The 15883-nt window shown below is 38.3% G+C and overlaps 1 protein-coding gene across 1 annotated transcript in view; it reads right to left on the reverse strand.

Annotated features, from left to right (window-relative positions):
- mllt1a (MLLT1 super elongation complex subunit a) overlaps positions 1–15883 on the reverse strand; it is a 43038-nt gene that overhangs the window by 10996 nt on the left and 16159 nt on the right. Inside the window, exons 2-10 of the mRNA XM_062028360.1 lie at positions 12228–12408; positions 10404–10486; positions 9320–9463; positions 9062–9187; positions 5212–5862; positions 3145–3235; positions 2525–2636; positions 1242–1341; positions 878–955 (exon numbers count right to left, since the gene is read on the reverse strand). Of these exons, the coding sequence (XP_061884344.1) occupies positions 878–955; positions 1242–1341; positions 2525–2636; positions 3145–3235; positions 5212–5862; positions 9062–9187; positions 9320–9463; positions 10404–10486; positions 12228–12408 (1566 nt within the window). The remainder of the gene's footprint in view (positions 1–877; positions 956–1241; positions 1342–2524; positions 2637–3144; positions 3236–5211; positions 5863–9061; positions 9188–9319; positions 9464–10403; positions 10487–12227; positions 12409–15883) is intronic.

A 15883-nucleotide genomic window follows, 5' to 3' on the forward strand; every position in this document is an offset into this window, starting at 1 on the left:
GTTAGAGGGATATACAGATTTGTGCTTGGTTGTAAATCATCACTTTCAATATAAACAACCTTGACATGATTTTAATACACCACTACATCTGAAGGGTGTTTATGAGCACTTAACCATTTCCAAATGGGTTACAACGGTTCCTAGTTTTGCTGCTGACATATATGATAACATATTGCGTCATTTCCAGTTGAGTTATTTTCTCAAAACTATTCTTAATCTACTTGTTAATTTACTGTTAATAGCTGGTTACTTGCTATTGTAACATGTTTCTATCTACACTTCTGTTCAAATGTAATAAACACTTATTCTTCTGTTTTTTGACAATTGATACTACAAATTTGGGTATCGATCCAATACCAAGTAGTTACACGGGCAGTATTGGTCATAACAATGCGGATACTTGAAATTTTCAAGATCATTGAATGATTACATTTTTGATCACAAATATAATCAGACAAAAACACAGAATGGTGGTGTAACTATCGATATTTGTATCAATCCGCTACCTTTGTTTACATTCCGTAACTCTAGCTTAGTGGTTAGCATATCCTCCTATGGTGTGTAGTGTAGCATATTTAGCTATTTCTCATCCTCCAGTGATAATGTTACATGCAAGAAACAGTTTACTGACTTAGAAGTAGCTTTGCACTATGGAGGGACATTAGCCGCTAGCAAGAATGCTACATTGCATTGATTCGATCGTTCGCTTGTCGCTGTCAAATTTGCAGGACACAGCTAGAATGTATCATCAACATGCATTATCACGATATGACGATAGTATTAAAAACTATCGTCGGCAAAATTTATATAATTTATATTGTCTATATTGCGCAATAATTTAATGTGCATGGATTGAAGCATAGAAAGTTTGATTTACCCTTCCTACCTTGTCGTATCCCTTCTTCAACACCTTATCAGAACGGAAAGAAGAGTCTGGACTCTTCCTGCCTGACACCTGCACTCACACCGAGAAAATACATTTTTTCAAAGTTATGGAATACAGGAGAGGGAGGCTGTGATTGCTGGAAATGCTGCAGCTTGAATGGCACCTTGGTAAATAAATATAGCAATTAATACCTAAATATGGTAGAAAATGGCGTTGCTTGGACACAAAAGATGTACTTTATAACATTCAGACAAGCTAAACCTTTTGCATTGTTCTGAATTAAGTCATCTTAATTCAGGCCCTAAAAAGCCTCAGTCAATATGTCAATAATCCAAGGCACAAAACCAGGTCTCACTTTGTTATTGGAGGAGCTGTGTTTCTGTGGGGGTGGCGCAGGGTCTCGACTGGGGCGGTGCGAGCCGTCACTGCTGTCACTCTCGCTGTTCAGGCTGAGTCTGGTGGGGGACAACAAGGTCAGAGGTCAATCCCACACAGAATGACAAAATGTCATACTGCATGTGTGTTCGCACGTCTTAGTCAATGTGTGTTCGCACGTCTTAGTCACTTTTAGTACACAGATGGAGACCTAAAAAAAACAAAACTAAAAAAACTCTGTCCACTCTGTCATAATATACTACTTCTATTACTGTGAATGAATATGAATTGAAAAACAAGACGCATATGTACTAGGCATGTTCCGATCAAATACTTATGTAGCCGATTTCCATCATCCATGAGTGAGATTGGCCGATAACACGATCACATGTATTAATTGTAAATATTTACAGTAAGTGCTTTTGACAGTTTAACAATATCAACACATTTAAACTGGTTCCTTATTATTTTATTACATACAATTGTTTGATCAAAACAAAGTCAATAGTAGTTTCTGATTTTGTTTAGTTATTGTGTACCATCTACTACTCATTGAATCCTTTGGTTTTCCCCCTCAAAGTCCTCATGTTCGGGGATTTATTCCCTGAATTTAACACAAACAACAACAAAAATATTTTTATAAAATAAAAATATCAACTTAATCAATCAATACTGATGCTACCTTTAGTATCGACACCACCAATTTTATGGATTGATCCGCCCTCCGTTTACGTGTCGTGTACTGACTGACAATGCTGACACATCAATAGTTGTTATATTATCCTCTCTCTAACGCTTATTAATTTCTTGCAAACAGCTACTTACTTTCTGCTGTAACATGGTTCCATCTACATTTCTTGAACTTTCCTAAACACTTATTTATTGGTGTTGTTTCAAGATACCTTAGCATTTATCTATTAGCATGTCTGCTCCTGGCGTGTGATAATGATACTTATATGTAGGAATGGAGGTGAGTATTGTTAGCTTAGGAGAGTGGCTCTACACTGTGTATAATTACACAGTGTAGACACAATTAGCTGCTATCAACCTGGGACTAAAAATACAGTGTCAGCCAGAGTGGATCTGCGTTTGTTATCGGCATTCAATGGGCAATGGCAATCATATATTTTTAATGAAAATCAGCCGATACTGGGCACAACCTAATATTTACATTTCATGTAACACTTACGTTAGATATCAAAGGGAATGATACAATGGACTGCTCCAACAAACACTTAAAAAAGTCCCACTAAAAACACTGACCGAGAGTCACGGTTGGGGGGGTTAGTCTTAACAGGGGTCTCCTCCTCCGAGCTGCTGTCGTCATCGTCCGACTCTTCTAACTCGGTATTTTCCACCATGGTTTGCAGGGGACCTGGGAGAAACACACACATATGACCTACTGTAGATATGAACTAATATGACATTACATGCTAATGAATACGAGTCCTAATGCTAATATGACATTTTTTGCTAACTCTTGCAACTGTGGTCCAATTGCATGAGGTGATAAACTCTAAGTCAGTGATTTTCAAACTGTGGTACGCGTACGAATAGTGATATGCGGGCTCCATCTAGTAGTATGCCAGGGAATCCCTTAATTGAATACTCAAACAGTGTTACTGTTCAAACTGTGTGTAATGTTACAGTGGCCCTAAAATATTAAATATACTTGTGAAATAAAACCGCTGCCTTGTTTTTAATACATTTTTAGGCCTTCTACGCTACTGTATTTTTAGTCTTGGTCATTATGGTGGTACTTGGAGAGTAGCGTGTTTACTGATGACAGATGGACAGAGATGATCATTATCATAAAACACGCAAATGTTTCTCACTAAATATGTTTCCACTTTATTACACATGCTAGGTTGAATAGGCCATACCTTTTCCTTCTTTCTGTACCGGCTCAAAGTCTGAGTCAGAGCTGGAGTCTGAGCTGGAACTTGAGTTCGAAGGATTAGAAGGCGCTGATTGCTGTAGGAAAAGCACAAAAGGAGCAGCAACAACATTGTAAGACAATTAAAAGTACCCTCTATATCTCGCAAACCAGCTGGTCGAGGCAGATGGTCGCCCCATACTGAGTCTTGGCTTCGTTTAAGGTTTCTCGTTGTGAGACAGGAGTTTTTGACTTCTCCACTATAACAAAGTGCTTGCTCACACAGGGTTCTGATGGTTTTCTACACTGTATATCAGGGGTCGCAAACCCGTCGATCACGATCGACCACTCGATCTCTGGGACCTTACCGGTTGATCGTGAAAATATATGAAACTTTTTTTTTTTAATTAAAATGACATCAGTGACACCCCTATCCGGAGAATTACCAACAGACCCGCCATTAGGCAAGCGTTTTAAACCCTGAACACGCCCACACGCCTCTGCCTCTCTCTCTTCAGCCTCACATCCTTCGCTCTCGACACCGTGGCCACAGCCCCGAGTGCAGCCGCGCACTACACCTGCTGTTCTCGCAAACGCGCATTGCATGACGTGCCATAAATCATCGAGCTGCAACAATGCATTACTGTTGCAACAAATCTGACATTTTCTAGCATCCAGCATCAAACAACTCTTCTCTAAACCACGACCATCATCGATCGTCTGCGACGGGAACTAACTTCCCCCTTCATCCCCTCTTTATCACACAGGATAAACAAGCTACATGAACAGCTGATTTTACTAATTCCGGTGGTGACATAAGACAACCATGTGACTAGCGTCCCATATGTAACCAGGATGAACAAATATACTACAGTATTAAGACTATTGTGGCCATAAACAACTAGCTTATGGGGTGCCCAAAGTGCATCACAGGGGCCATGTGTGCAGGGACATTACTAAAATCTTAACAGACCAGCACAAATGGGGAAAACAGAAGAAATGGTGGGTTATACTTGTATAGCGCTTTTCTACCTTCAAGGTACTCAAAGCGCTTTGACAGTATTTCCACATTCACACACTGATGGAGGGAGCTGCCATGCAAGGCGCTAACCAGCACCCATCAGGAGCAAGGGTGAAGTGTCTTGCCCAAGGGCACAACGGACGTGACTAGGATGGTAGAAGGTGGGGATTGAACCCCAGTAACCAGCAACCCTCCGATTGCTGACACAGCCACTCTACCAACTTCGCCACGCCGCCGCAATGAGAAAAAGCCAAAATGTTGAAATCAGTCAATAATAACAACACAAAGCTTTGTCTTTCAGAAACAAAAATTATATATATATATATATTAGGGCTGCAACAACTAATCGATTAAAATCGATTATAAAAATAGTTGGTGATTAATTTAGTCATCTATGCTATGCGCATGCGCACAGGCATTATTTTTATTATTATTTTTTATATATATATATATATTTTTTTATAAACCTTTATTTATAAACTGCAACATGTACAAACAGCTGAGAAACAATAATTAAAATAAGTATGGTACCAGTATGCTGTTTTTTTTAAATAAAATACTGGAAAGGATAGAAATGTAGTTTGTCTCTTTTATCCGATTATTAATCGAAGTAATAATCGACAGATTAATCGATTATCAAATTAATCGTTAGTTGCAGCCCTAATATATATACATATATATATATATATATATATATATATATATATATATATATATATATATATATATATATATATATATATATATATATATATATATATATATATATATATATATATATATATAAATTATATATTTTTGTTTCATTAAAAAAAGATAGGTAGATATTGCTTTGGTTGTTGGCTGAGACCAGGGATCTTGGGCTCAAAAAGGTTGGCGACCACTGCTGTATAATGTGTGAGCTCTTTTTTGAGAAAACTGATTGATATCTTTTTTTGTGTTGAAACACAAAAATTAGGAACTATAGCCTGTTTGAATATTTGGACTGAATCTTGAGCCATAAAACCATTCTTTGACATCATCGGCAATCTCCAAGCTCTTGTCTCGTCATACCTCGGAATTTGAAGAGGCTTCATCATCTGAATTGGACTCTTCAGACTCGGGAAGTTTTTTGGGCTCCTTCAAATCCTGTGTGTCATTTTTGCCTTTTGCCCAGCGGCCTTTTTCCTTGGAGTGTTTCTTATCTGCGTAGGGCTGGTTAGTGGTAGACGACGAGGACACACGAGGGGAACCGGTGAAAGAACCACCAGCCTGGCCTTTTGGCCCCTCAGAGCTGCCCTTTTTCTGCTTCTTGGCACTAGGTTTGGGAGACTCCACAGTGGAGGGTCTTTTTCCAGGGGCTTTGGATTCTGCAGGACCCCCTCCTCCTCCTCCTCCCCCACCACCTCCTCCTCCACTCCCAGCCCCGCCTCCTTTCGGAGACATGCCCTCCATCTTTGACTCCTTCAGGGTGAGCTTGGGCTCCTTAAAGGCTGCCTTGGGTGGGACTTTTACTTCGTCTTTAACTTTGTTTTCTGATGGCTTTTTCGAAGACGAGGATGAGGAGTCGCCGCGTCCGCTCTTGCTGCTTCCTTCTCTGTCAGTGTCCCCTTTTGATGTGGCTTTGCTCTCAGAGTCTTTCCGGGGTCTTTCACGGTGCTCCTTGGTCATTTTGTGCGGTTTGACCCCTTTGCTGCTACCGCCGCCCCCTTCTTTGCTGGGTTCCTGGTGATGGAGGACAAACAGAGAAGCGATAAAGCACTTTTTTCTCAATCTCAAAAAACTTTTCAAAAGAACATTGTTCATCCAGTTAGGAAAATGTTACCTTTAAAATTAAAATAGTCAAACAACGTTTCCCGAGTTTGTAAAGATAAGTTCTAACTTTAAGAAGATTTGATGTAGAGAGAAGTAGGACTTAGTACTGTATATTTCGAACTATAAGCCGCTACTTTTTCCCACATGCTTTGAGCCCTGCGGCTTATAAAACTGTTTAGCTAATTTATGGATTTTTCTTCGCTAACAGCCACAATGTTTTGTATTCAACAAATAGTTTTCATAGAAAACAGACAGAGACACTAAAAGGGTGTATTATTGTTTGTGCGATGGTCATCTTTTAAACGAGTTTGCTTACTGCAAGTTCTGCGGGTTAAAAATGTACTTCCTGTTTGGTGCCTTGAACCGGAAGTATAACCGTCCATTCCTGCTTGAAAGGATTCTTCATTCATTCCCCCAAGCAACGTTTGCAAGTTTTACAATACAGCTGAAACAATTCATACTTACTAAAAAGTCCCATGTGTAATGGCTGTAGAAGTGTTTTCATGCATATGTGTACGTGCTATCGTAATGTAATCAAGCCAGTGTCGTTAGCATTTGTGAATATGCTTACATGTTTACAAGTGGTTGTGTTAGTATTATTAACTTACTATAGCGTTTTTTTGTATTGTTTCAGTTTCGTATATTCACCAACATGTCACTGTGGGTTTTTTTAGTCTCATGAACAGATTGGAGAGTTAGCTTTCACAGCTAGTGGGTCCATGACAATAATTTCTGTTTTGTTTGATCAATCGTTTCACTGCCGTGTGACAGGCACGGGTTGGAAACAATTAAGGTATGTATTTTTTTGACTTTAAGGCGAAATCCTTCCATTTTCTCAAAAATCGACAGTGCGCCTACAACCCATAGTGCCTAATGTACGGATTAACTCTGGTTGTGCTTACCGACCTCAAAGCAATTTTATTTGTTACATGGTGTAATGGTAAGTGTGACCAATAGATAGAAGTCACACATAAAAGATATGTGTGGACTGCAAGATGACGCCAACAAGCAAGCCCAAATATTTGATGTTCCATTGAGATTATAGAACATTACATACAGCGCTAAAAAATTGGTCAAAATGTTTTAGTACATTTTTGGTCAACTACAAAGCCGCACCGCTTGATGGATTGTTGCCGCATTACCACTACTGTAGTCATACGTGCTGTGCTTCAACATAGGGGTATTATTATGGTCTAAGGACCCCAAAATGGCACCTATTATTAGACATAATATCTGGCGTTTTGTTTCGACCTATTATGCAAAAACAATTTTTCTTACCTATTGATTCCTGCTGATGTGTATTTGGGATTTGCATTCTTGTACATCCCGAAAATTTGCGCGGGTCCGCCATTGTAGTCCGCACCGACGCTGTAGTTATTAATAAGCTCCTTCTTTTTCTTTATCCTCTTGTTGTGGGGCATTCAACCTATGCTGTTGCCATTTCTAATATAAAGTAGTGCACAGTTCTAACTTATATCTGTCAGTAGACTCGCTATGGAAGCGCTAAAAACCACTGGTACCACAAAGATGACGGTGAGAAGACACAGTTGAAGTGGAGCCACGTAAATAAGACCGCCCACAAAACGGCCAAAGAACCACCATTATATGTTATGTATTAAATGTAGGAGTAAAAAACCTTTTTGAATCAATATAGAATAGACCCGCTCACCGGCAGTGCGCCTTATATGTAAAAATATTTTTTTCTTCTAAAATTTGGTGGGTGTGGCTTGAATACCAGTGCGCTGTATAGTCATAGCTTCCTCAACGCATTGTAGCGTCCTCGCAAGCGACTAATGTGTCATCACAGGAAGAAGTTGCTTCTAAATCTAAAACCCTCGCCTCAATGGCAGCAAATAAACTATGTTTCTTACAAGTCACTGGATGACTAAATGACAAGGAATAGCTATAGGAGGATACGAAAAGTAAAGAGAGCTGCTGAGTTGAAGCTCTTAAATGAAAAAAAGTGTGGGCGGAACGATACAAATAAAGACAATGATACCAAGTATAGTATCATCATTTATTAGTTGATATGACAATGATTACTATGATATTTTTTGTTATCACAAAATTGTTTTGTCATTTGTGTTACGGTTCAAAAACTCAGCAAATAAAAGTCAATAGTATGTTTAGATTTTAATTATTTTGCACTATTGTCTGGTATACACTTTTGTATGTAAAAAGGGAATAAGGAAATAATTTGAATATTGCATTGCTATTGTTACATGCTGCATTTTTTTATTATAATTGTGATCAAAAGTTTATTAAACTTGAATTATCAAGTTTTTTTTCAAAAGAATAAACATATGGCCGACACTGTCCCTGTAACTACTTGGTATTAGATTTAGACCCAAATTTGTAGTATCGGACAAAACTAATGTAAAGTATCCAAACAACAGAAAAATAAGTGCTTATTACATTTTAACAGAAGTGTAGATAAATTATTGTTACAGTAAAAATTAACCAGATATTATCAGTAAATTACCAAGTATATTAGTAATAGTTTTGAGAAATTAATACATCTGGAAATGATGCAACATGTTACTGCATATGTCAGCAGCTAAACTAAAAGCCTTTTGACTTGTTATGAAATGGTTCTTTTATCATTTATATGCCAAATAACGCACATTGTTGTGATGTATATTGTTATCGCAAGAGGCTGCAATATATATTGCAATATAGATTATAAGCCATATCGCCCATCCCAAATGCAAACTAAAATGTATCATCTGCAATAGGTTGAACCAAGGAAACACATAAAGCAGGACATGTTCATATGTTCTTGTGGAAGATAAGCGGGCTGACTAATACAACATGCATGTTAATGCTAAACCACAGTTGGTAACAATTAGGGGCTTGAGTCAGCCTACTTGGAGAGTAGATCTGATGGTTAAAGGGCATACAACAAAGACAATCGGCCCTTTTTCTTCCATAAGGGAAATTCTGAAAAAAGAATGAAAATTAAGTTGAATAATAGTAGAAATAATTAAACAAATATTTTGTTTTCTTTTTTTTACATTTGCGTTTTCATCAAGCTAGATTAGTAGATCAAAGGAAGGCGAAATCTGAGTGCCTGTAAAATAAATAGTGGTGTCTTGGCAGCATAACCAACCTTTGACACATGAGAGGACTTGGTCTTCTTGGGATCTGAGAATGCTGAGAGGGGGATGGTGGGCAGGATTGGGTAGTCTGGACTGGGCCTCGACACCGCTTCAGCCACCTCTGGAACCACCAGTACCTGAACAAAGAGAGAGGATGATTGCAGATTATAGTCAAATCTAATTATCTTAAGCATTTTATCCAAAGACAAATAGTTATTAAGGGTACATACATTACTAATAGCACATAAAAGTGTGTGCAGTAGCCTCACCCCTCCAGCTTTGATCAGCTTTTTCCTGAAATCTTTGGTGGGGTTGTTGAAGGTGAGCTTCTCACAGCGAAGGTGGTTGACAGGTGGGTTTCCTTCCAGATTTAGGAATAGGTCATAGTTGAAACACACCTTTTTTGGCTCCTCCTAAACAATTTCAAGCTTAAAGTCAATCAAAACGACAAACGTGAAGTGAGGGTGGCACACTAATACAACTTGGGAGGTGTGTGACTGATTGTACAACTATTCTGTGGCAACAGTAATGCTTCACACACATCTGGATTTTGAGTATTTTCATAGAAAAATGTCTTCATTTGACAGACAATGTGTTTGAATACAGCCCACGTCTACAGCAGTGAAACCTTCAGCGTTATCTTGTAAGGGGACATTAGTTTATTTATATGAACCAATACACAGAATACTCTAGCATGCCTGGTCCATTGTCTAACTGAGCAGTGGAAAAAAACATCGCCAGTAAAAAAAGTAAGAAATAAAGAGCGAAGATGTAATGTAATGAGAAAAAGCTGAATTGTTAATACTAACAACTGATAATAATATACTTTTTCACCTATTAAACAAAGGTGACACAGAAAGTCATATATTCAAATATATGTACACAGTTTTTAGCATTTTTTTTAACAAAATAAAAACTATCAATATGGCCCCCCAAGCTTTGACTTTTCAGTATGGGGCTCTTGGTGGAAAAAGTTTGGACGCCCTGGTCTAACCTTAAAAGGTTCTGATAGGTTCATGCACTTAAATAACCAAATTTTTTCTGTCTTCAGCAGTAACATGCTTCCCTGAACTTGGCATAAAAGGAAAATTGTCTCTGTTAACAAGGTTAACCACTTCATTGAGTTACCAAGGGTAGATTCCTCCTGTTTGTATAGACAGTTAATAGTATATGAACGCAGAGGGCCAAGTAAATACATACATCAATACATAACAGTTCCATGTACCGTAGTTATTTTCAACATCAAATTACATTTTCTCTATGAACAAGGGAGTAAAAACACAGAACAAAAAAGACACATTGCATAATGCAACATTTGACACTTTTTGAAAAAAATATAAATATTTTTCTCACCCTGTTTTTGAAGTAAACCTCAATAAGCATGAGGAAACCTGCGTAGCCTGACTCCTCCACTTTGTACGGAGGCTCCTTGCATACTGGAAACAAACAACTGTTACAGCAAAAATCATCCTAAAGCTATTTTTGTGTAAAAGATAGGTTGTGGATGTATTGGTAAGACATAAAAACACACGCAAATTAGTTTTTTTTTTACAAGAAGTGTAATTGATCTTGCAGGTAGTGATGAGTACCTTTCATATTTGAACTGATACGGTATCAATTATCGGTACCTTGGAATTGGTATCAAATTATGGTATTTGTGTGTGTGTAAATAAGGTGATGAATGTTAATTTGTTTAATAATAAAACCCCCCGACCAGACATATAATGATAACCGTGTGTTGTCTAGTTGTTTTCCTACACTTCTGAGTCTCATTTGCAAGTAAGCATTAATTTTTTTGTCCAACCCAGTCGTGCCTTTTGTTGAACCTACCAAGTGTTTGTAAGTTTATTGTGCTTATTACAAACCAGCAGTTAACTGTAACATGCGTCTTATTAGTATTTTTGCCAAATCTGGAGGTGTAAAATCGCTGATACTAATCAGTAGCATGTATATGGAATTTTCCAACATAAACTAACATTGAGCTAACATGAAAAATGGAGCCTTATCAGTGTTTCCCATAAACTGCCAAGATACCTGTGGCGGTGGGGGCGTGGTCACCATGACATCATCGAGTAATTTGCATAATTTACTACAATGATATGATTTTCTATAAAAAGGCTCAAAAAATGTATACTTACTAATTAATAATAACAGTTTTGTTTTAAACGTCCATCCATCCATCCATTTTACAATATAATTACAACACTTTATGTACATATTTATATACAGATTTGAAGAATAAGTTATTCACTGAAATATATTTATTAATTGTGGTTCTTACAAAAAATATATCTTATAAAATATAAAAGCTAAAATGTCTCTTAAAGCTCTGCCCCTTTAATTAGTGCATACTAAATAATTTAACTTTAGCCTACTACTACAACCATATTATTTACCAGCAACATAATAATTTCTCTCTTTCTATCCCCTCCTGCTCCGGCCCGGCTGCACCAAATGATAATATAAATACATTTAATAAAGTCAAATACAAATAAGGCAACAAGAGAAGTATCCTACACTTCTCTTTTGTAAAGTAAATCTGAACAGCCGATATGGGCATCTACATCAACTATATGATTTGCCTGAGAAGCTGGACAGGACAAAAAAAAATAAAAAATCTATTTGTGGCGGACGTAATTCTTTCGTGGCGGGCCGCCACAAATAAATGAATGTGTGAGAAACACTGCTTATATTCAAGCGCTTTCCTTTGGGTATGCTTGATTGGCATGAAAACATTACCTACAGGGTCTTCGCTACGAATACGCCTGTTTGCCCGCTAAGTGCTTGAGCCGGTGCCAAGTGCGCAATCGAACGCGATAGCAAGTGCAACCCAGATGTCGAAAATTGGTACCATTTGATTTCATGTGAATCAGTATTCTGAAGTACTGACGGAATTTGGTCGCGACCTATAAAAGTACAGAATTTGATACCAATTACTACTTGCAGGTATAAGCTTTTCCTACATTTATCTTCCCGGACAATAGTAGATTACAGATGTTCTGAGATGATCCTGTTCAGCCACAAACATCAAATACAATAACATGAGATAAAACATGTTTTGTCTTCCAAAACTGTGTAGTACCGGTATTTCTATAAAAGAAAGGCAGCAAACCATCCTTTAAAAAATCTGACTTGTCTAGAGAAGATCGGAATACTGTAATGTTATGGCCATCATACCTCTCTTAGGTTTTGGGAAGCTCTCATGCAGGCGGAAGACAACCTTGTCTACAAAGTGCTGGATGTCGCCATTCTCTGGTCCTCGGACAAAAACCATCCAGTCATGGGTGAAACCTTCTGATGTTACTTTCTTCCTCAGCTGAGCTCTGTGGCCCAACTCCAGCTTCACCTGCACTGTGCACTGAAAACACAAATACAGTAACTGTCAACATTTGGAACTTTCAACTTGAAAGAAATGGAAGTGCAAGGTCAGGAAGAGAAGAAACAGACCCTGAGAACATGTAGGAGACATCCAATCAAAACATGCCACTAGTGCTCCCAAATTTTTGCATACTTTAATGACCGCAGCAAGGCCAAATAAATGTCAAGTTTATTCAGCTGGGTCTTTTGTACATTCTAACGTGAGGCTTTTGCAAAAAAAATTATTACATGTCATAATTTGCACTAGAGCTGTACGCAAAAATGTTGGGATTTCCATTTTGAAATGTACTTAACGAGTAAAATCACAACAAAAAAAAACGCTGACATTTTATTCAAATGTTTGCTCCACTGCCCTGGTTCTGCCCACTGACAACCAATGCCACCACTCAGTCTCATTTGCTATTTTTAGCAATTGCATCACTTAATTGACTTTTCTTTTCCAAGCCGTGTTTTAGACATGAAGGATTTTTTTTTAGTCTTTCTATTACTTTCTGTTTAGAAAGTTGCCCATCAAACGTCTTTGAACCCTGTCAAATTCGCATGAACAACGACATAAAGACCATCAAAAGACAAAGAAGTCTAATAATAATTGTGGCATTCACACAATAATAATGATGAAAAAAAGTCTGATTAAATCAAAACGTGAAGCCTTGAACAAGGTATGTGTGTAAAAAAATTGTCCCAGAGTATCGGGATCTCACTTTTAAGCAGAAAAATCATGATTCATATTTTTTGGTCTGTCAATAAATCAATTAATCTAAAGACACATGAAAGTGAACTCGATAACTATGTCAGTCATCCACAATCTTTGTTTCAGTGGGCGGAAGCTTACACACTCGCTTACAAATTCAAGATGCACAAACTGAGCCTCACCAGTTGCTATTTGCTAGTGAGAATCACTGCCAGGTACCAAAATTATGGTTTTAGTTTATTTTGAACATGCATACAGTTACAATATGGAACAACATATTTTTCCAGTTTCTCATTACAACATCTCCGAAAAGGAGTAGGAAGAAGCAGAGCATAATTAGGAGGAAAAAAGATAATTGCAAAGACTTGAGTGACGAAGATGAGGCCATCAACATGGACAAACAAGCAAGTATGCCCAATTTGTTAATCACACTGTGTTGCAAACTGCGGAAAAACAGCATAATGAGATGTTCACTATTTCTCAATGTGCAATTTTTTCTAACAGAGATTGAGAATCCATGTTATTTTTTTATTGTTTACTTATTTAGGATAATTAAAAGTCATTGACCTTTTAATTACAATGCAGAAAAAAAGAGAAATCTCAGTTTATTGCGTTTAAAAATATATTCAAAATATTGGTTTAGACCGGGGGTTCAACGTTTTCCAGCCCGAGGACCCCAAAACTGATAGAGACGAGTGGGGACCCCCTACATTTACATCTTGTCTGAAATGTTGATTGCCCTTTACATTAATCTGGCCATAAAGATACCTCGTAATTGTGCAATACTAATGATATTCAAATAAAAGTATTGCACCGATAATAGCTAGCTGGCAACCAGCGCTTTAATCGCCAACTGGCAACTAGCTTGCTTCTCGCTAGGTGCGCTAATCGCTAACTTCCAACTCATGCAATAATCACTAGTTGGCAACTGGGGCGCTAATCACTAGCTGAAAACTGCAGCGAAATGCTAGCGTGCAACTAACACGCTAATTGCTAACTGACAACTATAGCGCTGATCGCTAGCTGGCACCTAGAGCACTAAATAACATTTGTGGAAAAATTGAGGGAGGAAATATAAAACTTTTTTTTTTTTTTTTTAAATCGCCCCCCTGCATTATCTCTGCAGACCCCCGTTGAAGACCTCTGGTGTAGACAGTTAATAAACCAACAACTGATTAAATAGCGCACGTTTAAAGAAAAAAATGCAGATCACTAATGACATTGAGGCTTTGTAATGTGAAAATGTCCCTAAAACATCGCACAGTCAATAAAAGGTTTTATGATAATGACAGTTTGACCTTAGAACTAACTAATTAAATTACCCTTCCTCCATCACGTGAAAGATAAACTCTCAATTTGTATGAATTGGCGGTTCAGCAATGTCCCTGAAGCGATTGGGTTCCACTGTTAATAAAAACAATTGTAAATGTCTATGCTGAAGGTAGCCTGATTCCCATGGGAAGCATGTGAATACAGGCCAAGAAATGGCGTCTCCCACTCCCAGTGGAATGGAGTGGAGTGGAATGGGAGTTGATTGGCTGCCTGAGCCGGTAGATCTCCAAAGATTTGTCCAGAGGGGAAAGCACATTGCTGGGATATCTTTCTCAGCCAAGAACAATGACACCAACGGGACAAGCAAATGATAGCAGACTGGTATGACAGAAGCGTATGTAAAGTACATAGTGTTGTGACATGATAAGCAACATCAAGTCACTTTATCTCCAAGGAAGGGGAGAAGAATGTAAGAATTTGGCTTCAGCAGCAGAATTGAGTAGGAGGGATTAGAAGAGTTGAGATTGAGATGATCACTCCCTGCACTGAATAAAGACACACATGCATGCATACAAACACACACACCTGGCACACTGCTTGACCATTCTGTGGCTGTAATACCCTTAAAGACTCCACCACACCCTAGCATGGAGCCTCAGTAACCACCAGAACCACCCTCACTCTGCTCCAGAAAGCAAACGTGCAACTGGGCCGCCATCTAAAATATTTTACAAAATGAGAATAATTTGAGCCCAAAATGCCCAAAATAAAGTGGACAAATTGACCACAAATTGTTTCAACATGGGAGGAAGGGATATATATTGTTCAAAGGCTTTGCCCCTAATCGATGATAGAAGTGTGCAGTTACCTGTCACACATGAAAAAGAAAATCAGGAAATTGGTAATAAGGGTGTGCGTGTGTGTGTGTGCACGTGTGTGTGTGTGTGTCAGGCTACAAGACCAATCATCCTGATATTCAACCCGCAGTGCTCGTGCACACAAGTCTTGTGACAAAGAAAAACAGCTGCATTCTCAGACATAAAGTGAACTGGTGCTGCCACCTTGACCAGCCATCTTGCATGATTGACAAGCACATCAGGATGTACTAACCGGTTAGCACCAGTGCCAAAGAGTCACTTTTTCACCGGATCAATTCAGCAGTCCAGTTTGGAATGGCGTCCGGTTGCACAGTGACACAAAGAGGCTGCAAAACTAAATACTAAGTAAACATGTACAGTATCTTTTTGTGTGGCTGCTTAAGACAAGCTTTCTATGAGACAAAGCACTGAATACACATTTAGCAAATGCTAAATGTTACAAAAGTGCTTATTATCTGTCATCAGACTGTAGCCCGGCTCTATTCTTTGGGTCCGTTTACAGTACCACTGTCAGATCAGGGATTTATGCCGCCGATTCCGATCATCCATGAGTAAGAGTGGCTGATACCAATACCAATCACTAGCTTTGGGGCGATATTTGATAAGTAAATTAA

Source organism: Entelurus aequoreus, linkage group LG19 (genome assembly GCF_033978785.1).
Source record: "Entelurus aequoreus isolate RoL-2023_Sb linkage group LG19, RoL_Eaeq_v1.1, whole genome shotgun sequence".
NCBI lineage: Eukaryota > Metazoa > Chordata > Actinopteri > Syngnathiformes > Syngnathidae > Entelurus > Entelurus aequoreus.